The sequence below is a fragment of the Colletes gigas genome, unplaced genomic scaffold, assembly GCF_013123115.1.
Source record: "Colletes gigas isolate AHSC1104 unplaced genomic scaffold, ASM1312311v1 Colletes_gigas_Sc00012, whole genome shotgun sequence".
NCBI lineage: Eukaryota > Metazoa > Arthropoda > Insecta > Hymenoptera > Colletidae > Colletes > Colletes gigas.
This window is the reverse complement of record NW_025106641.1, coordinates 5,827,960-5,848,898: the sequence shown is the minus strand read 5'-3', so window position 1 is coordinate 5,848,898 and position 20,939 is coordinate 5,827,960. Positions and strand designations below refer to the sequence as shown.

The following is a 20,939-nucleotide window of genomic DNA, read 5'->3' as shown; positions in this document are numbered from 1 at the left end:
GAAAATTATTTACAAATTGCGAGTGTATGGATTTTAAATTAACGTATTTATAATGTTCAAATGACATGAATTATATGATACATCGATTTTCAATTTTCGAGATACACAGGGTGTTCTCGAATAACGTGTACAAGCGGACAGGAGGTGATTCATTATGAAAAAATAAGAAAAATAGATAGAATAACATTTTAATTTGTAAATAATTATTAATAATGGAGCTCATAGATCTAGCTACAAAAATATGCGTATGTATAACTGCAATAGAAACTTGCAAGAGTAAATTTGGCAGATTTCAAACTTAACAATTGTTAATTATTACAAGTACAAAATTCTTAATCTAGAATTTTTACCATTTCTACGCTAGATGGCGCCTTAAGTATGTGCGATCGAAAAATATTTTCAATTATTATTATCAATACGAAAAAATAATGCTCATCAATTTAATTTATTTATAAAAGCGATATTTTTTATAGTAATAACAATAATTGAAAATATTTTTCAATCGCACATGCTTGCGTCGCCATCTAACGTCGAAGACAACGGACTTCGGGAGACATCGGAATTTCCCCCACCCTCCGTTTAATTCGCGAGCGTTACCGGTTACAGCGTGAGGTCGTTATTCCTGCTGTAAAAGTTGGTGTAGCAAGACGTGTCGGCGTTTTGCGACCAACGAAGTATGTATTTCTAACTTTTTGATATTTCTTCGTTATCATTACTCGCATTTACTCTCTAACGGTGCTTTCGCATAATATTGATACAGTTTTTATTATAAATTCAATCAACATCGTAACAAATATTGAATAATTTTCGTACTTTTTCTCTAGCATTCGACCGGTGTTAATTGTTAACTTGTCTCTCTGAATTTAATCACGATCTCTAGTAAGACGGCTAGGATTTAATCATTACTTGATTATAATAATCGTTCATGTACTTTAATGCATTTGATTTTAATTTGTATTTCATTTCTGTTACAGTTTCTAATTGGAATTCGAATAGAAGGCAAGCTACCGGCACGCAATGGACGCCACTACACTTGGAAACATTCAAATGGCGCCAACTTCAAATGGTCTAATAGGGATAGGTAAAATTTAATATACATATAATAACATTTATATATTTTTTATATATTTTTATCATTTTATCGTGTTATTATTTGCCGGAAGCAGAATATATCAGTGTTAAGATTAAATAATAAATAATTTTTTAATTTGCTTTATTATCGATTTTGATCAAGTAGTAAATTAAATGGGAATTACGCCATACTAAAAAGCCAGCGTTTCTTGCGCAATTTTAAAGTATTTCGAGAGTATCGTGGCTCTGCCTGTTTTATGAATCGCGAGATTTAGTTTCAATCCTTATAGTTTAATTTCATTCTAAATCAATAATTTTAGAGATCAATGAATGCTGAGTTCAGGTCCGTGAGATTTTGTAGAGAAATAATTCTTATTTTAATAGTCAGATGGCACCACAATTACAGTATACTAACTTTGTCAGTCGCAATCACGTGGTTTTGTTTGCACATAGTCCATAAGTAATGAAGTCCATATTATAGCACTTCCAGCTTGGTTATCGAGCCTCTAATTTAATTTCTAGTAAGGCTTGTAATATTTAACTAATAGTTGTTATACTTTTGATGTAACGTAATAAGTGATTACTCAGTGCATAATAAGTCGAGCAATTATTGACGAGGTTAAATAGAATTGTGTATGAGTTGCTTTAATAACAATAACAATACCTACACAAATCACAGGACGTCAATCATTGCCTTATTTTTCAGGTACGCGTAATCAAATTAGACTATGTACAGTCGTTACATGTTCGAATTAGTGTTCTAACTATTGTTTATATTAAATAGTTAATTGTTTAAATAACATTTTTATTTCAGAATTTTATCCATGTATGATAAACAGGCCAAAGGCAATTTAAAATATGAATTGATATATAAAAAATTAAAATCGTTGATATTTGCTACATTAAAACTTAAAGAATGCGAAAGTATTACCAAGCTGCACTTGCTGTGACCGCTGTAGTGAGTCTTGTGTCTCTATTATTTTATAGACATGAATACAATAGGTTAAGATATGTCTTAGAAGTTTTCAATTACTTTGGTAAGCCGAACCAAAAGAACGTTGAAACAAACTGTACAAACAATGTGCCAGTAATCACTAAATTTAATATGAAATTTGAGGAACCTCTTTCCTCTTGGCAAAGGTTAGATAATGATTTATATGTTTATTCTGCATATAATATACATGAAAAAGAAGTTCAAGTAATAGGCTTTGGTTCGCTAAATAGCATTCAAGACATGCAATGTGTGATATTCTTTGAAAATGAAATTAAACCAATTTTAGGGAGCTTTACATATATTTTGATCGGTAGCGATTCTAATGTTACAAACACTGAGAAAAGTTCAAATTATAATGGGTATCATTTCTACTGTACGTACACCAAAAATAAAATACCAGTAGGGATAACATTTCTAACAAAGTCCAATACGAATCTTAACAACATGCCCATATTGCCAATTAAAAATCAATCGCGTAGTTTAAATTATACTAATGTTGGAGTATGTGTAACACCACCATTAACTAAACCCATGCATTCATCAGATATGATTGCTTTCATAAATTTTCATGATACAATTGGTATGGATAATTTTATAATATATGACTTTGGTATTCCCAGTGACTTTAATGGTAACTTAAAAGAATTATCCAAGTCTCAAAATCCATATTGGAAGTTTACATATGTAACAGTGCCATGGAACTTTCCTTTTTCTGAAATTCATCCTAATATAATCAAGGATCTTATACAGGCTGATTGTCTGTATCGTACATACAAAAAAGTTATGTATGTTATTACCATGTCGTGGGAAGAATATGTAGTTTTAAAATATCATCATTCTCTTATCGATTTAGTGACAGATTTTAAACGATCTAGAATGAAAGCTAATCATTACAAAATAAAAACATTGATATTTTGTACACAACAAGCAGATAATGCGCTTGTTAAAAATTCAACATATACAATCTTTAAAAAAACACATATTGATCCAAGTATTATTGATAATCTGCCCACTTATATATATAATGCACATGAAACTTTAAAGAAAGGTAATGTTTATACGCGAGAAGTTGGAAAAGAGTTAGTTACGTTAAATCGGTATAAATATTGTTTTGAGAAACCAAATCCAGATGCAAGCACCCAAGACACTACAATTTTAAGGTTTAAAGAAGATATACAAAACTCACCAATGTTTAAAAAGTTCATGACAGAAAGTAAACTTTTATTAAACAAATGATAATAAATAATATTCTTTTTAGTACTTCCAACTCACAATTAATGTATAGTTTCAATACAATTGCCATAAATAATTTTAATTGGAAAGTCTGATCTATTTATAAGTATAGTACAATATAAATGTAAGAATGTAATTGTGTAACATGAAATTTTCAAATGCTGTTAAAAAAATTTTAGTATAATGCAAAACATCTATCACTTTAATACTTACAACTTCGCAATTTGTATACAAATATAAGTATTCCTGAAGGCCTAATAATAGCTGTTATATTAAATACCTTTCATGCATTAATATATTTCTCTGTTCGAAAAATTTTATTTTTGAAAGTAAATAAGAAACATTTTCCTAACTTATTCGTTATTATTTAAAACAAAATTTAACTCGAAGTCGGGACAAGTCGGAAAAAGATCGTGTCAGGTTGGATCAGGTTCCCGAAGTTTTCTGTTTTCGAAAGAGTCAGGAACGTTTAATTAGTAAATTAAAATCTTGAATATTGTCGAAGGTCCTGATTCTCTCGGAAATCTCAAAAGCTTCGGAGACCCGTTCCGATTCAACCTGACATTTTTGGATTTTTATACACCTCTAGTAATTGTACACATATAAAAAACAAATTATTGCATTGATGACTTTATTATCATTGTACAAAAGTTTCTGTAATTTAATTATATGTTACTAATAGAAAGTTCAATGTCGTATTTCGGTTTAGTAACATTTCCCTGTATTATTTCAGAAAAATTAGCGTTAGGTAACGAAAATTAAATTCAAAATAAAAATGGAAAATAATAAAGCAAGTTTCAGTCAGTTACGAAAAAAATATTGAACTATTACTTTCAAATATTTTTAATATATATTTAAGAATCATCTAATCGTTACATCACTCAAACTTTCATAACTAAGGATCTAGAAAAAACGTTTATTTCAATCGTTGAATTATTGCTGTATTTTGTAAACCAGCTTCTTCAATAGTTTTATTTTCAACAAGTTCCTTAGTAGGATATATTGTTAATAAACTGAATTCTCTCATAGCATACTGAGGTCTCATACTAAAGTATAATTAATTAAGGAATATACTAAACAGAAAACAGGTTTAAAATCTCCAGCTCCCAAAGTTTACAACCTCTGATATTAATTATAAAAGGATACGTAGTTATATATTGCCTCAAATCGTTGATCGTGTGTGTTAAATTAAATTGTGCTTTTATGCTAGTACCATCAGCAAGACGAATTTGTAATGTTGTAATGGGTTTTGATTCATCCAAATTCAATTGTTTCTTTGCCTGTGATTCGTTTGCAGTTTGATCTGCAAGATCTATTGGTATTGTCATACCAACTGTTGCTGGAGAGGGACTGAATACGGACATTAATAAAATTATATAGTGTAAAGTATATCTGCAAATTATTTTTTGTGCAAGATATATTATATACCTTCCTAACATAAGACCTTTTCCAGTAAAAGCTTTTACTTTGACTTTTGACGGAACGTATGTTTCGTGACGGTGGTCTTCCATAACAAGCCATGCTTCGTTACTTTCAATTTCGTGACGTATTTCTGTTGGTATTTCACCTCGCTTAATAGTGTCAAGAAATTCTCTATTTCCGGGATCGCTGTACAAACGAAGCTCAGAGTCATTTATAGTAAATCCATCCTTCCATAATTTTAAAGTAATAGGTCCAGAGTTGGATTGCTGATGATTAGAAGATGTAGCAGTAACGACTGAAGGAAACAAATTATGAATGTTTTCTATTGAAATATAAGCCACGAATTATTGGTGCTTGTAGTAATACCTTCTGTATCAGAATTAGTTTGACCTAATTTGTATCCAGTACCACTAAAGGTATTTGGTCTTTGTTGTCCACTTGATTTTGGTTTTACATCGACTGATTGTCCTTGACACGATTTAAACATATCGCTAACAATATCTTTCTTCTTTCCTGGTCCTAAAACTTGTTGTCCACTATGTTCTGAACCACCAGTATAAAATGCTTGTCCTTCTTCCTTTTCAGGGCTACTTTCTTTCTCTTTAAGATCACTAAAAGTAGTAAACCTAGGTTTTGCTTTCGGTTTTCCTTCAATTTCTGAAGGTTTTACGCTTTCCACAATTTTTTGTGCAACCTTTCTATAATCTTCGTCTACCGTTTCCTCAACAGGTTCGCTAATTAATGCAGCAGGTTCGTCATTTTCATAAAAACTGGCAAGAGCAACCTGAAAATATTTCAAATAACTGTACAAAATACAAAAGGATACACGAATTATTTAAACAATGAATTGTGTTAATAACTTTTAATTGTTTCATTGTAACATGATCATGGATTTGTACTCCATGAAACATTTCATACTTTAATCAAGTCTATAGTAAAATAATAAAAACAAACATTTGTTTTCAAAACATTCTCGAAAGACACAATTATGTATTATCGGGGAATTAAAATTTGTTGCGTTTAAGGTTATATAAAACTAGTGTTGAAATTGTTTTGAATAGGAGGATGTTGTTTTAAAAGTGACACATCCATGAAGTAAAACTTTTTACATTAAAATTAATAAGATATTTAATAAATATGCTGTCTCACCTCGAGCTGCCAAGCAGATGACTCAAGGTAAAATTGTGCTCGTTCAGATTCAACACCAGTTACATCTGTAAATTGCGAAACCAAGTCTTCGTGGCTCGCCATTGAGAACAAATACAATATCGCTCAAAGTGATTATCGTAGATTATATCTAATTCTAATTACTTCAAATATTCCTCTGACAATGATTTTCTTTGTTCGGTAATTCAACTTTACGTCAATTTCTTCAATTTACCTGTCATTCCTTCCATTTATATGGAACTGAACCGGATACGCATAGCGAACAAATCCGCGAAATGTTCGAATACACGTTCCACGTTACTTTTTAATTTTTTACTATTTTCGGCAATTGCGCACAATAGAATCGTCATAGCTATATATAATAATGTTTATTGTATTTAATACATATTACCAAATATTATTAAAGATTGCACAAACGTGTTATATCAGAAATGTTTCTTAAACAAAATTGCACAATATTATACGCAATTATGTTCTTTAAATATCTTCACACTATGAAACGTGACAAAATAAGGCTGTACCGCATTTTATCCAATGAGTCTGATGCTTGTCAGTTTTTAGAGGTATGCTAATAACGTAATTGTTTGAAATTAATACATTTTTATCCGTACGTCGAACGGCGGAAACGTAGACGGGGCATTCATAAACTTCGTTTATATCTTTTTTATTTCGTATGCATTTGAAACGTATAGGCGGCATGTCCTGCCAGAATACATTTGCGAAACTTTCTGTCAATATATTTTTTTCAATGTTCCATCGAGCTCCAGATAAGTGCAAACCGCGAATAAAATAAACGTCGTCATTTTCTCTATCCATTTCTTCCTCGGTTGTAACTTCAAATTCAAATCCGACGTCTTCGATAGATATATTGTGTATTTTGGAAAATGTTAACAAAATCGCAGAGAAAAACATTTTAGCAAAAAATAAAGCATCGAGCCAAATAATTCTAGGACATCCTTGATTCGCCCATTGTTTAATAAAATTTGCACGTTTTATCAAATTATCGATGTAGCACGATAAGTTTTCAATTGTAATATTGCTTTGTACATTTTTCCAAGAACATGGAACTTTATTCTCGCATATTTCTTGTGTTAGCTTGCTTAACGAATCAGTAAATGGAAGATAACCATCAAACGCCAGTTTTACATTATTTAACGTTTCAGTTATGACTTTTAAAATATTTTTTAATAATTTTACTTCGCAAAAAAGGATTCTTTCTATGGGTTCCTCGTGGAAAAAGGTACCCTTCTCTTGTAATTCGTTAATATTAAATGAATCGTGTAATTTATCATTAATATCGTTAATTAAAGTTAGTACTTGATCTTGAAATAATTGATCATTTGGTAATGAAACAATAGAATTCATGGATGAGAGATATGATAAAAATTCTGTGGCTATCATTGTGTCACGAATAATAACGCCATTCTTATTGAACTCGAAAATTTTTGATGACAAATCCAAAGGCATTTTTTTAATGTGTTCAATTACACGAAGATATTCGCATCTTTGCGGTATCAGTTCTTGTATGCCATTTGAACATGTATAATACCGATCTTTAATTAGATTTAAATTGCAACAATCGTTCAAAAGATACTTCAGACTTCTGTTATCAAAATCATCCATAATTTTTCCGCCATAATTGCATTCCCCAATTAAGTACAGAAGAATATCAAAAGGTACATAGTCAGTATTGTTTATTAAATGTTGCATTTGCATGATGGATAGGTTAAGATCAGAATGATCAAAATCATATGGTATATTCCAACCTTGAATCCCGAAGTATTTCTTTTCTTTTATTATCGAATGGAAGAAACATAATCCAAAGAGAAGCTTTGAAAAAATTTTATCTTTTCCAGGACATCCTTCAAAAAATTCTTTGTTTATTATAGGTTCAGATTGATAAATGTTTAGCAACGTTTCTTTGATATTCAATGGATAATCGTGTACAATTTTTATACTATTTTGTAATATACTAATAGGAAATTTTTTAGTAGGATAACTAGACAACCATAACCGGAAATTTATTGACACATTGGAAATATTGCAATTTTCACAAATTTTTTCAAGCTGATCCATCCAATGTGGTACTACATGACAATTTTGCAAAAAAACCCAACCTCCCTCTCTCTGAGCTTTTTGTACGAGAAGCTCAGCTTTCTTTTCTTGACCTTTGCCCATAGATACAGAGATAAACTTTGACAAGTAGCCTTTTGTTCTTGCGTATGCATTAATAAGAGATAAAGGCGACGAACAACTTGGTAAAATAAATAAAAGAGGAGTTAAACAACTGGATTCCATGTGTGATCTTGATACTTTAAGTTGCGGGGAATAATTTTGAATATTTCCCAACATATTTTCTATCATGTGCATAATATGTAGTATAATTTTATCAGGTCGCAAAGTTTTAGTAAGTATAAGTTTTTGAAATACAGTTAATTTATTTATCCAAGGTTGTGGTAATAAGTGACTTTGAAGTAACTCAGAAGCATAATATTGCTTCCAAGCCTTGTCATTAGAACAAAAATCATCTGCAAGACCATAAAAAGCAGATAATGTTTCACTAAGATTACAAATTTTTATCCAAATATCATGTGGCAGCCAATTAAGCATATTATCAGAAGTAGTATTAATGTGATTCCTGTTCGGGGACATAAAATATTTAATTTCTTCTTCTGTCGTTTGTTTATCATCCAATAACATTTTAGAACACAATAAGAAAGAATACAACGCCTTATGTTTTTCTGATAAAGATTTACAAATGCTTGTATGAAGACTATGAGTAAATGAAGACTTTAGAAACGTTAATCGTTTTTCAAGAATGGTACTTTTATTTGAAGTTTCGATTGATCGAATGTATTGTTGCATAAACCATGGAAATGAAAAACAATACATATAATTTAAGTATGACAAGGCATTAAGTGTATTAAACAAATCTACACAATATTTAACAAACTGTAAGTAACTTTTCCGAAATTTATTGATTTCTAAAGACATTACTTTTGATATCTCTTGTCTTTTAACCACATTTAAGGTAAGGTTTTTTGAAGAATCTAAAGTTTTTATAGCATTCTCATCTTCAAGAATGTTTATGGTTGTTGAAGATAAAGTATATAAAATATTATCTTCTTGTTGTTTTAATATTTTCTTGTTATTAGCATCTTCCATAAGCAAAATTTCAAATTTTTCTTGAAGTTCTGGTTTTTCTTTAAAAATGACAAGATCTAGAAGTTTGTCTTGCAGAGCTTCATTTGGAATAGAAAAATCAATTATTGTAAGTTTGCTAAATACCTCGGCCGAGTACTGAGGATTGAATAGCCTTGTTGTAATATATAATCGAAAATTATGTGAATATTTTATAGCATTGCAACCAGTGTTAAATTGTGATGTTTTTCCATCTATGTAAATTCGTTTTAGAAGAAATGGATCTAACAAAATTTCTAGATTTTCCCCTACGTTTTCAATTAATATTGGATTACAATTTTCAACATTAGATTGAATAACTGACATATAATCGGAATCAGTGAGTCTAATAACTTTCAAATCATTCTTTTTTTCAATTGTTTTAATCCATTGATTTGCTTGATTATGAGAATCAATAAATAAGCACCAGAGTTCAGAATTATTCATAATGATTGCATTTTCAACGGAAAACCTGTGTTTAGGTAATCCACAAAAATACCAATGATTTATTTCATTTTCTTCTCCAAGCACATTTACTAAATTGTAGTCTATAGTAAATGGAATTTTTAAATCTCTTATGAATTGTTTCCAGTGTTCCAAAATTTGATCACGAAAAACAGTTCTGCATGATGCCATGTAACTTATTATTCCACATGATATTATCATATCTCCCACAAGATTATTATAATTTTCTTGAAGATTCTCCGCACATTGCATCCAGCGATTTTTTTCCCCTCCTAGGCTTGCAATTAAATTCTCTGCTTTATTAAGTTTATCAGTACAGTTTTCTACTTCCTTTTCAAGTTTAACTTTTTGTTTCAATGTTTCTTGAAGGCTGTTATTCAATGCAGCAAGTTTTGCATTTAATGCGGAAAGCGTTCTACGTTTTTCATTTAAAAAAGCTTCTGCTTCATTACATTCTGTTTGCGCAGTCGATAATTTTTCCTTTTTAGGTGCAACTGCCTTTGCAACTTCATCATAAGATACCATTGCACGTACCCATTTACAAAGCCCTTCAGCAGCACTTGATGCTTTGGCAACAACATGTGGTTTAAAATTATTGTCTGTCATATATGTTTTTTTAATAATTTGCATGATATTTAGTGAAATATTATCTTTGTCATAGTCCTTTAAATTTTGTAGAAAGTTCATGTCACCTAAAATACGTTTGCTTGGGCCCCAATAATCTGTAAATTTTTTACCAGTAACTGGATCAATGGGTTTATCTGGAGGTACATCCAGCATAACACAAATTGCAGCCATTACCAGTTTAACAGTATCGGGTGGATTTTTCATAGCTTTTACAAGGGTAATATCTGTGGGTTTTAATGTATTTAATGCAGCAACAGCATCTTCTAGAATCGGGATTGCTACAGCAAGATCAGCTTCACATTCGACTTTTAATTGCCCAGCAATTTCTGCTTTCTTATTTGCTATTTCTTCTTCTTGTTGTACAAGAATAGTTGCTCCTTCTACAGTAGCATTTTCATTTTCCACTTCCTTCATAGTTGTCATAGTTTGCTGAGCAGATAACTCTAATTGTGGTTTTAATATTGTTAATGTACCCTTCATTTTTTCAACTTGTTGCGCTGCTAATTCCAGTTTTTCCAGGCCTGCTAAATATCTACTCCTTGTTGTAACAATATCGTTTTGTTTTTTTGACATAAGATGAGTATATAATTTCAGCATGTGTAAAAATGCAGATAATGTAATATGATTTGTTCTGTCAGTTCCATTACAATATTCAGTACTTATCTCTTGTGCATTGTTATATAATTTTATGCAGGCTTTTACTACATCTGTTTTTATATTTTCGTGAACTTTAATATCTTGAATGTATTTTGTGCTTATTTGTGTAAGTGCAGTTGTTGGCCATGTTTCATAACAATTTATTGTACAATATTTCACTAGTTCTGGATACTTTTGTAAATACAATCTAGTTGCTTTATTTGTAGAATTGAAACATATAACAATGTGCAGGTTGTTTTTACATTGTTCTAAAAAATAATTCATCACAAAACGAATGCTTACTTCTGTGTTCCTATTGCCACCTTGAGCATGTAAACGTACCATTTCAATAATATCATGCCTTTCATTAATAGAAAATAAGTCGGGTATTTCTCCAGTAGCTAATAAGCTACTAATATCACAAAGAAAATGATCTGTTATTTGTTTGTCTTTTAAAAAAAATGTGACATTCTTTCTTAATCCACCACACTTTTGTAGAACTGTTTTTAAATTCTTTCTCCATATATCGAGATCATTACAGGAATGTACAGATGGTTCAAATAGTTCTTGTCGCTGCATATAAACAGCAAGGCTTGTTATGGATTTTCTACCAGATCCTATACTAGAAATCATCACTAAATTACCTCCTGGTGTACTTAGAATTCTTGAAATTTTAATCAAGCATTCCAACAGATACTGTGTTACAACTATATCAATTTGATTTCTAAAATTATTATTGTATTCATTTAGATAAAAATGAATTTTAGTTTTTAACTTTTCCATAGAATTTATCTCTTCATATTTTTTATTTTTCTCTTGTTCTATATCCATAAAATTGCTGAACATTAAATCGTTAAAGCTATCCTTTGTAATTTGATTGTTTTCAAATTTAGGTAAATAATCAAAAGCTGTTTCAAATGAATCTTTAAAATGGCATTTGACAATTTCTCTTGTCTGCAAAAAGAGCCAGTCTTTATCACTGTTATCCAATATCCTATCACCAAAAACGCGCCATATTTCATGTACCCAAAGACGAATAAAAGTAACTTTAGTTTCAATTGATTCCTTCTGGAGAAGGCTACATCCATTAATTACTTTACTTATATCTCTTATACTGAATTGGTATTGGAATTTGGCTGGTATTGGTCGTAATGTTTTATTCAGAGAGTTATAAATATCAATTGTGGCATTAGTTATACTAGTTACACTACTTAGAACATCTGCAGCAAAGAGATTTCTTTTTAAATTGATGAAAAGTACATTTGAAAATATTCTGAATACAGTATCTGTAGATGGTGTATACATAGTGTATAAATTAAAATATCTTAAAAATCGGGAACATATTTTAGTTCTGGTGTTTCCTGTAATTGCAAGTGAAAACATAATATCACGAATAAAAATTTTCTCAGGTTCATCAAAATCATAAAAATAGCCATAACTATGATATTGCCGAAGAAACTCTAAAATACTTTTTGATTTACATTCGTTCATTTCTACATTAAGATCATCTATGAAACTAATACAAAATTGATTTTTTGGTGGCCCATAGTGTCTCTTTTTTATTTTATTCAATTTTGAAAGTAACAACTGTTGCGTTTTAAAAACAGTATCTAAAGATGTGAAACTAAAAAAGTTGATTAAATATTTTTCTTCTAATAATTTATTTTTCAGTAAATTTCTCATTAAAGAAGTTTTACCAATAGATAGATCTCCACAAAGAATGAAAGGTTTTTTGTATTTAATATGTTTTAAGAACACATGATTATATTTCATAGTATTAATTGTTGATATAAAAACTTCATTGCAATTATGCGTTTCTAATATCTTTTCACTTTTTAATATATCACCCCAATACTTCCAATTTCCAATACCTTTGAAAATGTAAAAATTATCTTGTATTAAACCTTCATGAGGTAATGTTATATCAAAATTCTTAATTAACTCTGGTTTTGGATATTCTTCATTTGTACCATTCCAAAGTGATGTACAAAATGAATTAAACTTAATGTGAGAATCCATGTCTAAATTGCCTCCTAAGCCCCATATAATAGATAATATAAGCGCAGCTTGTATCCATATTTCAAAATGATTCGTTTTCCCCTTCTCTTCTGTATTTTCTATTTTAGCATCCTGTAAATACAATTCAAGTAAATTTAATGTGGACATTATACAATGTAATTGTCCAACAATTGAAGTTGAAGTGCAGTGCTTTTGTATAAATTCTAAAGAAGGATCTGTTACCCATTCAAATAATGTGTATAATGTTTCTTCATACCCATTGTAGATATCATGTTTATAAATATGTGTTTTAACATATGGTCTCCAATCTACAGAATGCGATTCAATGTAGATTATACCACATTTTGATAAAATAGCAGGAGAAATCTCTATCATATTCATTGTTTCAAAGATAATAGACACTGAATCTGTTATATTAATTTTTTCACCAGATGCCAAGTATAATGCTTTGTTTGTATCAAGAGCTGTATATAAACTCTCAATCCATACATCATTTAAGGGCCCATCGAATACTATCCATTTTTTATCAAAAAAATCATTTTCTGAAAAAGAACGAAATATTTTAGAGCATATTCCATCCTTCCAAATTTTTGATCTTTCATCAAAATGACCAAACAGTTGGTTAACATTGGGTGCTCCTGGAATTACAGTCTCCAGTTTTACATTAACACCAAATTCAACCTCTTGTTTATGTAAGGACGACAATATATCTATGAGAACATGTAGAATTTCTGTTTTTCCTACAAGAGGATCACCCACAATCATTAGAGCTTGATGAATGTACATTATTTCAAATATTTGTATGATTTTAAGTTTGAAGACATCATGAATGTACAGAGATTTAGATTCGCATACTGTTTCAAGGGTCTTTAAAAATATTGTATAATTGGGAGGGAGTAAAACAATGTCGGGAAATATATCGTGTAATATATTTTTGAAGATAAGTGTATCCACATTGCAAAGCTTGGGAAGATTAACATCGATTAACGAACGTAAAAGTAACATAGTTTCATTTTCATTTGGGAAACTCCTTTTTAAATAAACTATAGTTCTAACAACTGCCTTTGCAGAGCATACATTAAAAGTGTTACATGATTCACACCACAGCTGTTCAGACAGTATTTTGTAAAGTGTAATTAATTTTGAAGTTAAGAACTTTGAGTCAGATATGCCGGCAGCAAATAGTTCAACTTCCACAATTCTACTGATATCTGGTGTTCTCATAGAAACAGTTCTAAATAATATTTTCAAATTATCAGGTAAATTACAGTGTTTAGATAAACCAAGATTCGTGATAGCACAAATATGTCCAGTTGGATTTAGATTCAGCGATGAACCTTCAAAAGTTATTAGTTTTAGATTTGTTGATACTGCTTGAAAAATGCAAATAAGATTCTGAGTAATCATAGATAGAAGTTCAGGCTCCAAGTTATTAAAATTTTCAAAACAGAGCCATGCTCCACAAGAAATAAATCCTTTAAGTACCTGACACAAAAAACTATAAGAAAATATATCAGAACAGTTGAAGATACGAAATTGTATTGCAATAGCTTTTGCTAGACTTGTAACAGTTTCTGTTTTTCCTGTAGCAGGTAGTCCTGTAATAGCCCCATATAAATGATATTTGTATGCCTGCATAAGAGAATGAAAACATCTATCTGTTAGAGTAGTATTAATTATATGTTGTTTGTAGTAACTATATTCATATCCATACCTTATACATGTATTAAACATTGATACATTAATATAACTTTCGTCAAAATAGTATCGTAATTGTGCAACCCATTCAAAATCTGTAGATTTAATAATTTTTTTGTCTAACAATAATTTAATTATGTCTTTTTGATTACTTACAATGACAATTAAAGACATCAACACATCTCTGTACCTTTTTGTTGAATACTTTTTCATTTCATTAACTAAACAATTCAAATGATTAATGTATTTTATGTATAAAGAATTTAATGCTTCAAAATTAATTGACATAAGACAGTTGTGTACTGTACATGTCCAGTAAAGTTGAAAAACGCATACAATTACCATACTCGGAAAATTTGCAATACTATTGTATGTAAATGTATTATTAAATATATCCCAACATTGGAAAATGCTTTTCTTTATTGCAGCATTTATTTCATTTTCTAAACATATTAACCATTTTTCTTCATGATCAAAATAAACACGAATAAATTTTTCTATGTGTAATTCCTCTCCATAGTTACCAATAATGGTACAAATCCATTTTTCTTTATTAATTCGTACTTTCTGTATACCTTCAAAACATTTTTTTATTGATAAATGCAATTTCTTTAAATTATTTGATTCAAATAATGTTTCTTTAATTTCTTCATCAGATAGAAAAAAGAATCTTGGGAAACATAATCTTTTGGTTTCAATATAATTTTTTACACTTTGATTTATATATTCAAGTTTTTCATTAGCATTGCATAAAGATTCAAAAATTATTGGATTATTCATTTCAATGAATGTAGGAGTTTCACATAATTTGTTCTGAATATTCAACAGAATTTCTTTTACTTGTGTATAGAAAACTGATTCTTTAGGTAAGTATGTTTCCATGTTAGGATAACAAAAGATGGGTTCCAAAGAAAGCATCAATACTTGAATGTAATCCCATTGATCAATAATGTTTTGAATTCTGACAAGTGACATAAGGAACTCTGTTACTGTTGAAACTATTGGTTTGACAAAATTTGAAGTCATCATTTCTTCAATCATTATAAAATGACTTTCAAGAAGTAATTCTATATCATTTAAATTTGAAAATACACTGATATTAAATTCTTTATTAATTTCTATTTCAAAAGAAATTATATTCCATTCTTGAATCATTTCTGACAATTTTTGTTGCAACTCTAACTCTTTGTTTGCACTTATACTAATAGTTTCATATTTCTCAATATCATTCATCAGATCAAATGAAATAATTTTTCTTAAACTAGTTCCAGCATTTGGTGTAAGATCGAAATTGCATATTATAGACATTTCTATCCAATGGCGTTTTTGTAGTGCTGGATTACACATGCATACTATTAATGATAAATATTTTTTAAAATCATTTATGCTATTAAGAGCCTGCCAGCATAATTTCAATGGAGCAGGCTGTTGCATTGGATCTGGATCATCTGCAATACCAGAAAATTTGAAACTTTTACTTGCAGTTAGATCCATTTTAATTTTTGTTTTAAATATTTTACTTGTTTCAGTAATTTTTTCAAAATAATTTAATGTTTTCTTTTCTATAATAGTGGCATCTAGCCATTCAAAGGGGCCATCCAGCCATACATTATTGTCTTTTTGCCATTGATAGATAATATAAATAAGATCATAAAATGACACAATTAGTTCATGTAATTCACTTATTTTAGGAAACTCAGTTTCAGGAAATTTGAATAACTTTTCTTCCTCATTGATCCTTTGCATCTCGCAATTGATTTTATTTATTTGTTTAAGGAGTCCTCTATAATATTCAACATATTCTTGAATTCTATTAATATCATCCATATTGTCCAAAACACTCAGTTGAGGAACGATATTGTCTACTTCAAAATTCAAGTCATTTATCCTTTTCTGCATGTTATCTTCCAATTCATTTTTCATTGCTTCACACAATGTATTATTTTGTTTAAATATAGGTTCAATTTCATGTAACCAATTAATTGTTTTTTTATTTAACATAATGTGATTCTCTGATAAAATTACAATTTCTAATAATGTACTTAACATGTGTATTGATTTCTGAATTTTGCATTTTAGATTTTCTGTTAATACTTTTGATGCATGTAAGATATATTCACTTAGATCAATCAAAGATTTTGCATCTTTTGGTATATTTAATGCTTTTGTTTTTATATCTTCAAATTCTGAACAGATACACAGATTGAATTCTTGATGATAATTAACAAGTTTAATCAAGAAAGCATTTACAATATCATATAGCTCTTTCTTTAAAGTTTCTTTAGCTTTATTCTGTTCCAATTTCCCTATTGTATAATATGTGTTTCCTGTTATGGCATTTGCTTTTCTTATATATGTGTTATATTTTTCTATCTGTTTAAGATATAAATCGAAATTTATGTTGCCTGAAGTTAATGATAATATTCTTTTCTTTGTGTCATGCGCACAAATGGGAAAAAACTCTTCAGTCATATTCATCACATGCTTGTTTATGGGTTCAAATAAATTATTTAATATAATTTGCAATTTTTTGTGGGATTCCTTGATATACCAATCTGGTAATTTGATTTTAATATATTTTAAATGCGTTTTTATATTCAAACATTCTTCTAATGATATTAAATTTTGAGCAATTGTGCCAATTTTATCAATTATACTATGATATATTGAATATATTTCTTCAATACTAGGGCTGATAAGTAATTTATTGCTTTCCATAATAAGTTGAAGCTTGATTTGTGGACAGTAATATTCATTACTCATAATATTTAACATATAGTTAATAGATTCTATCATCAGATTTAAAATTTGTTGTACAAAAACATTTGTAATGCACTGCATGATATGCGATAATCTTTTTGTACTTACATTTCTTAAAATTTTTATTTCTGCTATAACTTTGGATGTTTCAGTATAAAAGTAATTTGTTATTGTGAATGATCCTTTTTTAATATCATTGTTAATCATGTCTTCAAAATCATTTAATGACATGAGTCCAAAATGATAATAACATTCAAAGTTACAAATAACTGTAGGAAGTTTAAGTTGTGCCATATGTATAATAAATTTTATTGGTTCTAAATAAAGAAAATACTTTTTTGTTAGTAATTTGTGATGTTTAAGAAATGCATTATAATTGGAAGTTCTTTCCTCTGTTGAAAATTTATAATTTATACAATTTATTGTAGAAAATAAATTATCCTCTTTTGGTAATGATAATACAATTTTCATTACAAGATTTTGCATGCCTTTAATATATATATCTTTTACTTCCTTTAACATTGATTGTATTAATACAGAATATCTCTTTTTATATTTTTGTGGTAACAAGTCTAAAATATTTTTCTCCCAATGAACAGGAAATTCATTGAAACAGACATGTTTTAAGCAAGTTTTCATTTCATTGTGCAATAAACTATGATTATTCATTAATGTAATAGTATTTGAACTATCATTAATGGGTACATTTACTGTAGTTATATCCATATTCCGTGTAAATAAGTTTTTGCAAAAGAAGCTTTCTGTAAAATTATGCTTTTTATAAACTTAGAATATAAATCTATTTTAGATAAATGATTACTTACTGGTCCTATTCTGTTTCACATTGTTTATCTTGATTAGTATTTTATATTGTTATTTAATCATTATATTATTATAGATACAAATTTTTGTAGCACAACTAATACATATAACACATATATTATTAAATATATGAATTATACTATCAACTTAGTTTTACATTATGGTAGTAAAATGTTTTGTCAATATTTTGTTGTTAGTATATTTCTTTGGTAACACCAGTATATTATGTATATATATTGTACTGCAAAAGAAAGGTTTACGTATGTTATTATCTAACAAAAATGTACGTAAATATGATTTATTATTAAGTTTTACAGGACATACAAATTAAAACTTGCGTAAACTGTAGTGTGGTAAAGGAAATACAAACTTCAACAACTGGACGTCATGAAATAACAAATAGCAATATCTTCGCAATTTCTTCGTTACAACAGATTATTTCATGTCAGTTTCATTATATCTGTCACGATGTGTCATATATTTACAGGTTAAATTATTTGTTACTTAGTGATCGGTGACAAAGGTGAATAGAAGTTTAACATGGCATGCTTCTATTAACAAACAATTTTTTGACAATATTAATAAACATCTACAAACATGAGCAATATTTATATACAAGAACCGCCTACCACTGGTAAAGTAAGTACAAATTTATGATATTTTAATACATTTTTTATCTGTTTTCGATGTCATAACCTGTGACGTTATACATTCATAATATAAATTCTTATATTAACATGTACGTAACAACGTAAAAAATTTGATTTTAGATATATTTTATCTTATCCCATGAAAATTAATTAATTTTTTATAAATAGGTGGTGATGAAAACAACAGTGGGGGATATTGATTTGGAGTTATGGACAAAGGAGGCACCTAAAGCTTGTAGAAATTTTATACAATTATGTATGGAGGGTTATTATGACGATACTATATTTCACAGAATCATCAAAGGGTTTGTAGCACAAGGTGGTGACCCAACTGGCACGGGCGAAGGTGGCGAAAGTATATATGGGCAATCATTTAAAGTATGTTTAAATTTATAGTTGAAACCGATTTTGTCATTATTGGAAAATAAATGTATTACGTATGTCTAATAGGATGAATTCCATACAAGATTACGTTTTTGCCGGCGTGGTTTGCTTGCCATGGCCAATGCTGCAAAAGATGATAATGGTTCTCAATTCTTTTTCACTCTCGGTGCTACACCAGAGTTGCAGAATAAGCATACTATCTTTGGCAAAGTTACTGGAGAAACTATATATAATATGCTTAAACTTGAAGAAGCACTCGTAGATGAAGTAATCTTGATTAAGTTATTGTAAAAGACCATGAATTACTGTATAAGATTAAAAAAGAATGTATAGATTCTAATATTTTTTGTTTGTCTTTCAGAATGATAAACCTCTTTATCCACCAAAAATTATAAAAACAGAAATATTGAATAATCCTTTTACCGATATTGTATCTAGGGTAACAACACAGAATACCGAAATAGCAAAGGATAGTACAAAAAATAAAAAATCAGGAATAAAGTAATATTTTATAAAATATTTGTAGCTTTTATTTAGATTAACAAAATTTTTTATCGTGGAATATTTATTTATAGAAATTTTAACCTTTTATCTTTTGGGGAAGAGGCAGAGGGCGATGAGGAAGAATCTGCAATATTAAATAAACAATTTACTAGTAAAGGTAAATCGGCACACGATCATTCAACTAATCCAAAATTAAGTGCTCAAGTAGCTATTGAACCAGCTGGACCTCCAAGTAAAAAAAGGAAAGAAGATCGTAATAGCGATTGGGAAAGCGACGATGACACTAAAACTCCCGAAGAATTAGAAGCTTCGAAGATCGAGAAACAGTGAGTTTATTGCTTACAATTTGTTTTCATATCAAAGATTATACTTTCACGTATAATATTACATCTTTAGAGCAATGAAAGAAAGAATCAAAAGTAAATTAAAAGATACAAAAAAGGAATGTAAGAAGGTAGAAAATTATAAGGTGGATGACGTTGAAGATGATAAAGATGCAAAGGAAGAAGAGTATTACCTTGGGAAGGACAGAGTAGAAGAACGTAAAAAGAAAGCGTATGTACTTTTTCTTAATGTCTTTTATATGATAATATTGAAGTATTTCTGATTAATTTCTCGTACAGAGAGGAAATTAGAAAAGAGATTCGGGACTTGAAGCGCGATGTTAAGAACGAGAGGAAAGCAAAGGAGGATGAAAAGAAATTAATAGAGGGACAGGAAGCAAAGAAGGAGCAGAAAACAGAAATTATGAAACAGTATATCGAAACTCAAGAAAAGTACAAAGAGGCGAAGTCGAAAATTCCTAAAAAGGGTAAAAATCGCGAAGATTTTACGATGGATTTATTAAAAAAATTTAAATCCAAACTTCAAAATGCTAAGGAAAGTAAAACGGAAAGACCGCCAACTCCACCAAAAAAAGAAACCGGCAAAGACGAGGATTTCGATCCAAGCGATGAATCATGGATGGTGCATGCATTGCATTGCGAAGAAATGGCACCTGTCCTTGCCAAAGATGCGAGCACGAAAGATGACGATTGGTTTGAAATTTACGATCCAAGAAATCCGCTTAATAAACGACGAAGAGGGGAAAAGTTACACAAACCGAAAGACGATAATAGGCGGAGTGATTCCCGTCATAAATAATGTGTATTATAAACAATGTTGGTATAACATTCAAATAATAGTAAGGTTTTCTTATATCACTTAATGCATTGTACAGGATTATTAGAATGATATTACATAAAATACATTTTTTTTTTGTTTAAACAAAGATCGAATTATGATAATTAAGTTTATCAAATAATGAA

At 29.3% G+C, this 20,939-nt stretch overlaps 4 protein-coding genes across 12 annotated transcripts; 2 read left to right on the top strand and 2 right to left on the bottom strand.

Moving 5' to 3' along the window:
• Positions 1 to 603: 603 nt before the first annotated feature.
• LOC122399103 (spliceosome-associated protein CWC27 homolog) lies at positions 604 to 20,869 on the top strand. 9 transcript variants are annotated; one of them, XM_043399513.1, is made up of 9 exons: positions 604 to 674; positions 975 to 1,081; positions 18,603 to 18,733; positions 18,913 to 19,122; positions 19,195 to 19,395; positions 19,490 to 19,629; positions 19,704 to 19,958; positions 20,029 to 20,187; positions 20,256 to 20,869. In XM_043399513.1, exons 3-9 carry the CDS (start codon positions 18,692 to 18,694, stop codon positions 20,773 to 20,775), a joined length of 1,527 nt encoding a protein of 508 aa, XP_043255448.1. In that variant the 5' UTR covers positions 604 to 674; positions 975 to 1,081; positions 18,603 to 18,691; the 3' UTR covers positions 20,776 to 20,869. The 9 variants fall into 9 exon arrangements, with proteins under 9 accessions (XP_043255448.1, XP_043255447.1, XP_043255444.1 ...); XM_043399512.1 differs by having other exon boundaries at positions 18,582 to 18,733; XM_043399509.1 differs by lacking the exons at positions 604 to 674; positions 975 to 1,081 and adding an exon at positions 6,314 to 6,450 and having other exon boundaries at positions 18,412 to 18,733.
• LOC122399105 lies at positions 1,540 to 3,993 on the top strand. The gene is made up of 2 exons (XM_043399518.1): positions 1,540 to 1,777; positions 1,886 to 3,993. Exon 2 carries the CDS (start codon positions 1,988 to 1,990, stop codon positions 3,299 to 3,301), a length of 1,314 nt encoding a protein of 437 aa, XP_043255453.1. The 5' UTR covers positions 1,540 to 1,777; positions 1,886 to 1,987; the 3' UTR covers positions 3,302 to 3,993.
• Positions 4,124 to 6,150, bottom strand: LOC122399106 (NSFL1 cofactor p47-like). Its single transcript, XM_043399519.1, has 5 exons — positions 5,870 to 6,150; positions 5,087 to 5,504; positions 4,727 to 5,015; positions 4,445 to 4,648; positions 4,124 to 4,344 (listed from the first exon to the last, which is right to left on the bottom strand). The coding sequence occupies exons 1-5, from the start codon at positions 5,969 to 5,971 to the stop codon at positions 4,215 to 4,217; spliced, it is 1,143 nt and encodes a 380-aa protein (XP_043255454.1). The 5' UTR covers positions 5,972 to 6,150; the 3' UTR covers positions 4,124 to 4,214.
• LOC122398945 (dynein axonemal heavy chain 7-like) lies at positions 6,380 to 17,352 on the bottom strand. Its single transcript, XM_043399215.1, has 2 exons — positions 15,808 to 17,352; positions 6,380 to 13,722 (listed from the first exon to the last, which is right to left on the bottom strand). Exons 1-2 carry the CDS (start codon positions 17,306 to 17,308, stop codon positions 6,380 to 6,382), a joined length of 8,844 nt encoding a protein of 2,947 aa, XP_043255150.1. The 5' UTR covers positions 17,309 to 17,352.
• Positions 20,870 to 20,939: the final 70 nt, after the last annotated feature.

Coding starts and splice junctions, on each gene's coding strand:
- LOC122398945 (XM_043399215.1), bottom strand. CDS start 17,308: ATGATAGAATCTATTAACTATATGTTAAATATTATGAGTAATGAATAT. Junction 13,723..15,807: donor GATAGAAATGTCTATAATAT/GCAATTTCGATC, acceptor ATATATTTCCCG/ACATTGTTTTACTCCCTCCC.
- LOC122399105 (XM_043399518.1), top strand. CDS start 1,988: ATGCGAAAGTATTACCAAGCTGCACTTGCTGTGACCGCTGTAGTGAGT.
- LOC122399106 (XM_043399519.1), bottom strand. CDS start 5,971: ATGGCGAGCCACGAAGACTTGGTTTCGCAATTTACAGATGTAACTGGT. Junction 5,016..5,086: donor AACTAATTCTGATACAGAAG/GTATTACTACAA, acceptor TGTTTCCTTCAG/TCGTTACTGCTACATCTTCT. Junction 4,649..4,726: donor AAAGGTCTTATGTTAGGAAG/GTATATAATATA, acceptor GTCCGTATTCAG/TCCCTCTCCAGCAACAGTTG.
- LOC122399103 (XM_043399513.1), top strand. CDS start 18,692: ATGAGCAATATTTATATACAAGAACCGCCTACCACTGGTAAA. Junction 18,734..18,912: donor AACCGCCTACCACTGGTAAA/GTAAGTACAAAT, acceptor TTTTATAAATAG/GTGGTGATGAAAACAACAGT. Junction 19,959..20,028: donor GCTTCGAAGATCGAGAAACA/GTGAGTTTATTG, acceptor TTACATCTTTAG/AGCAATGAAAGAAAGAATCA.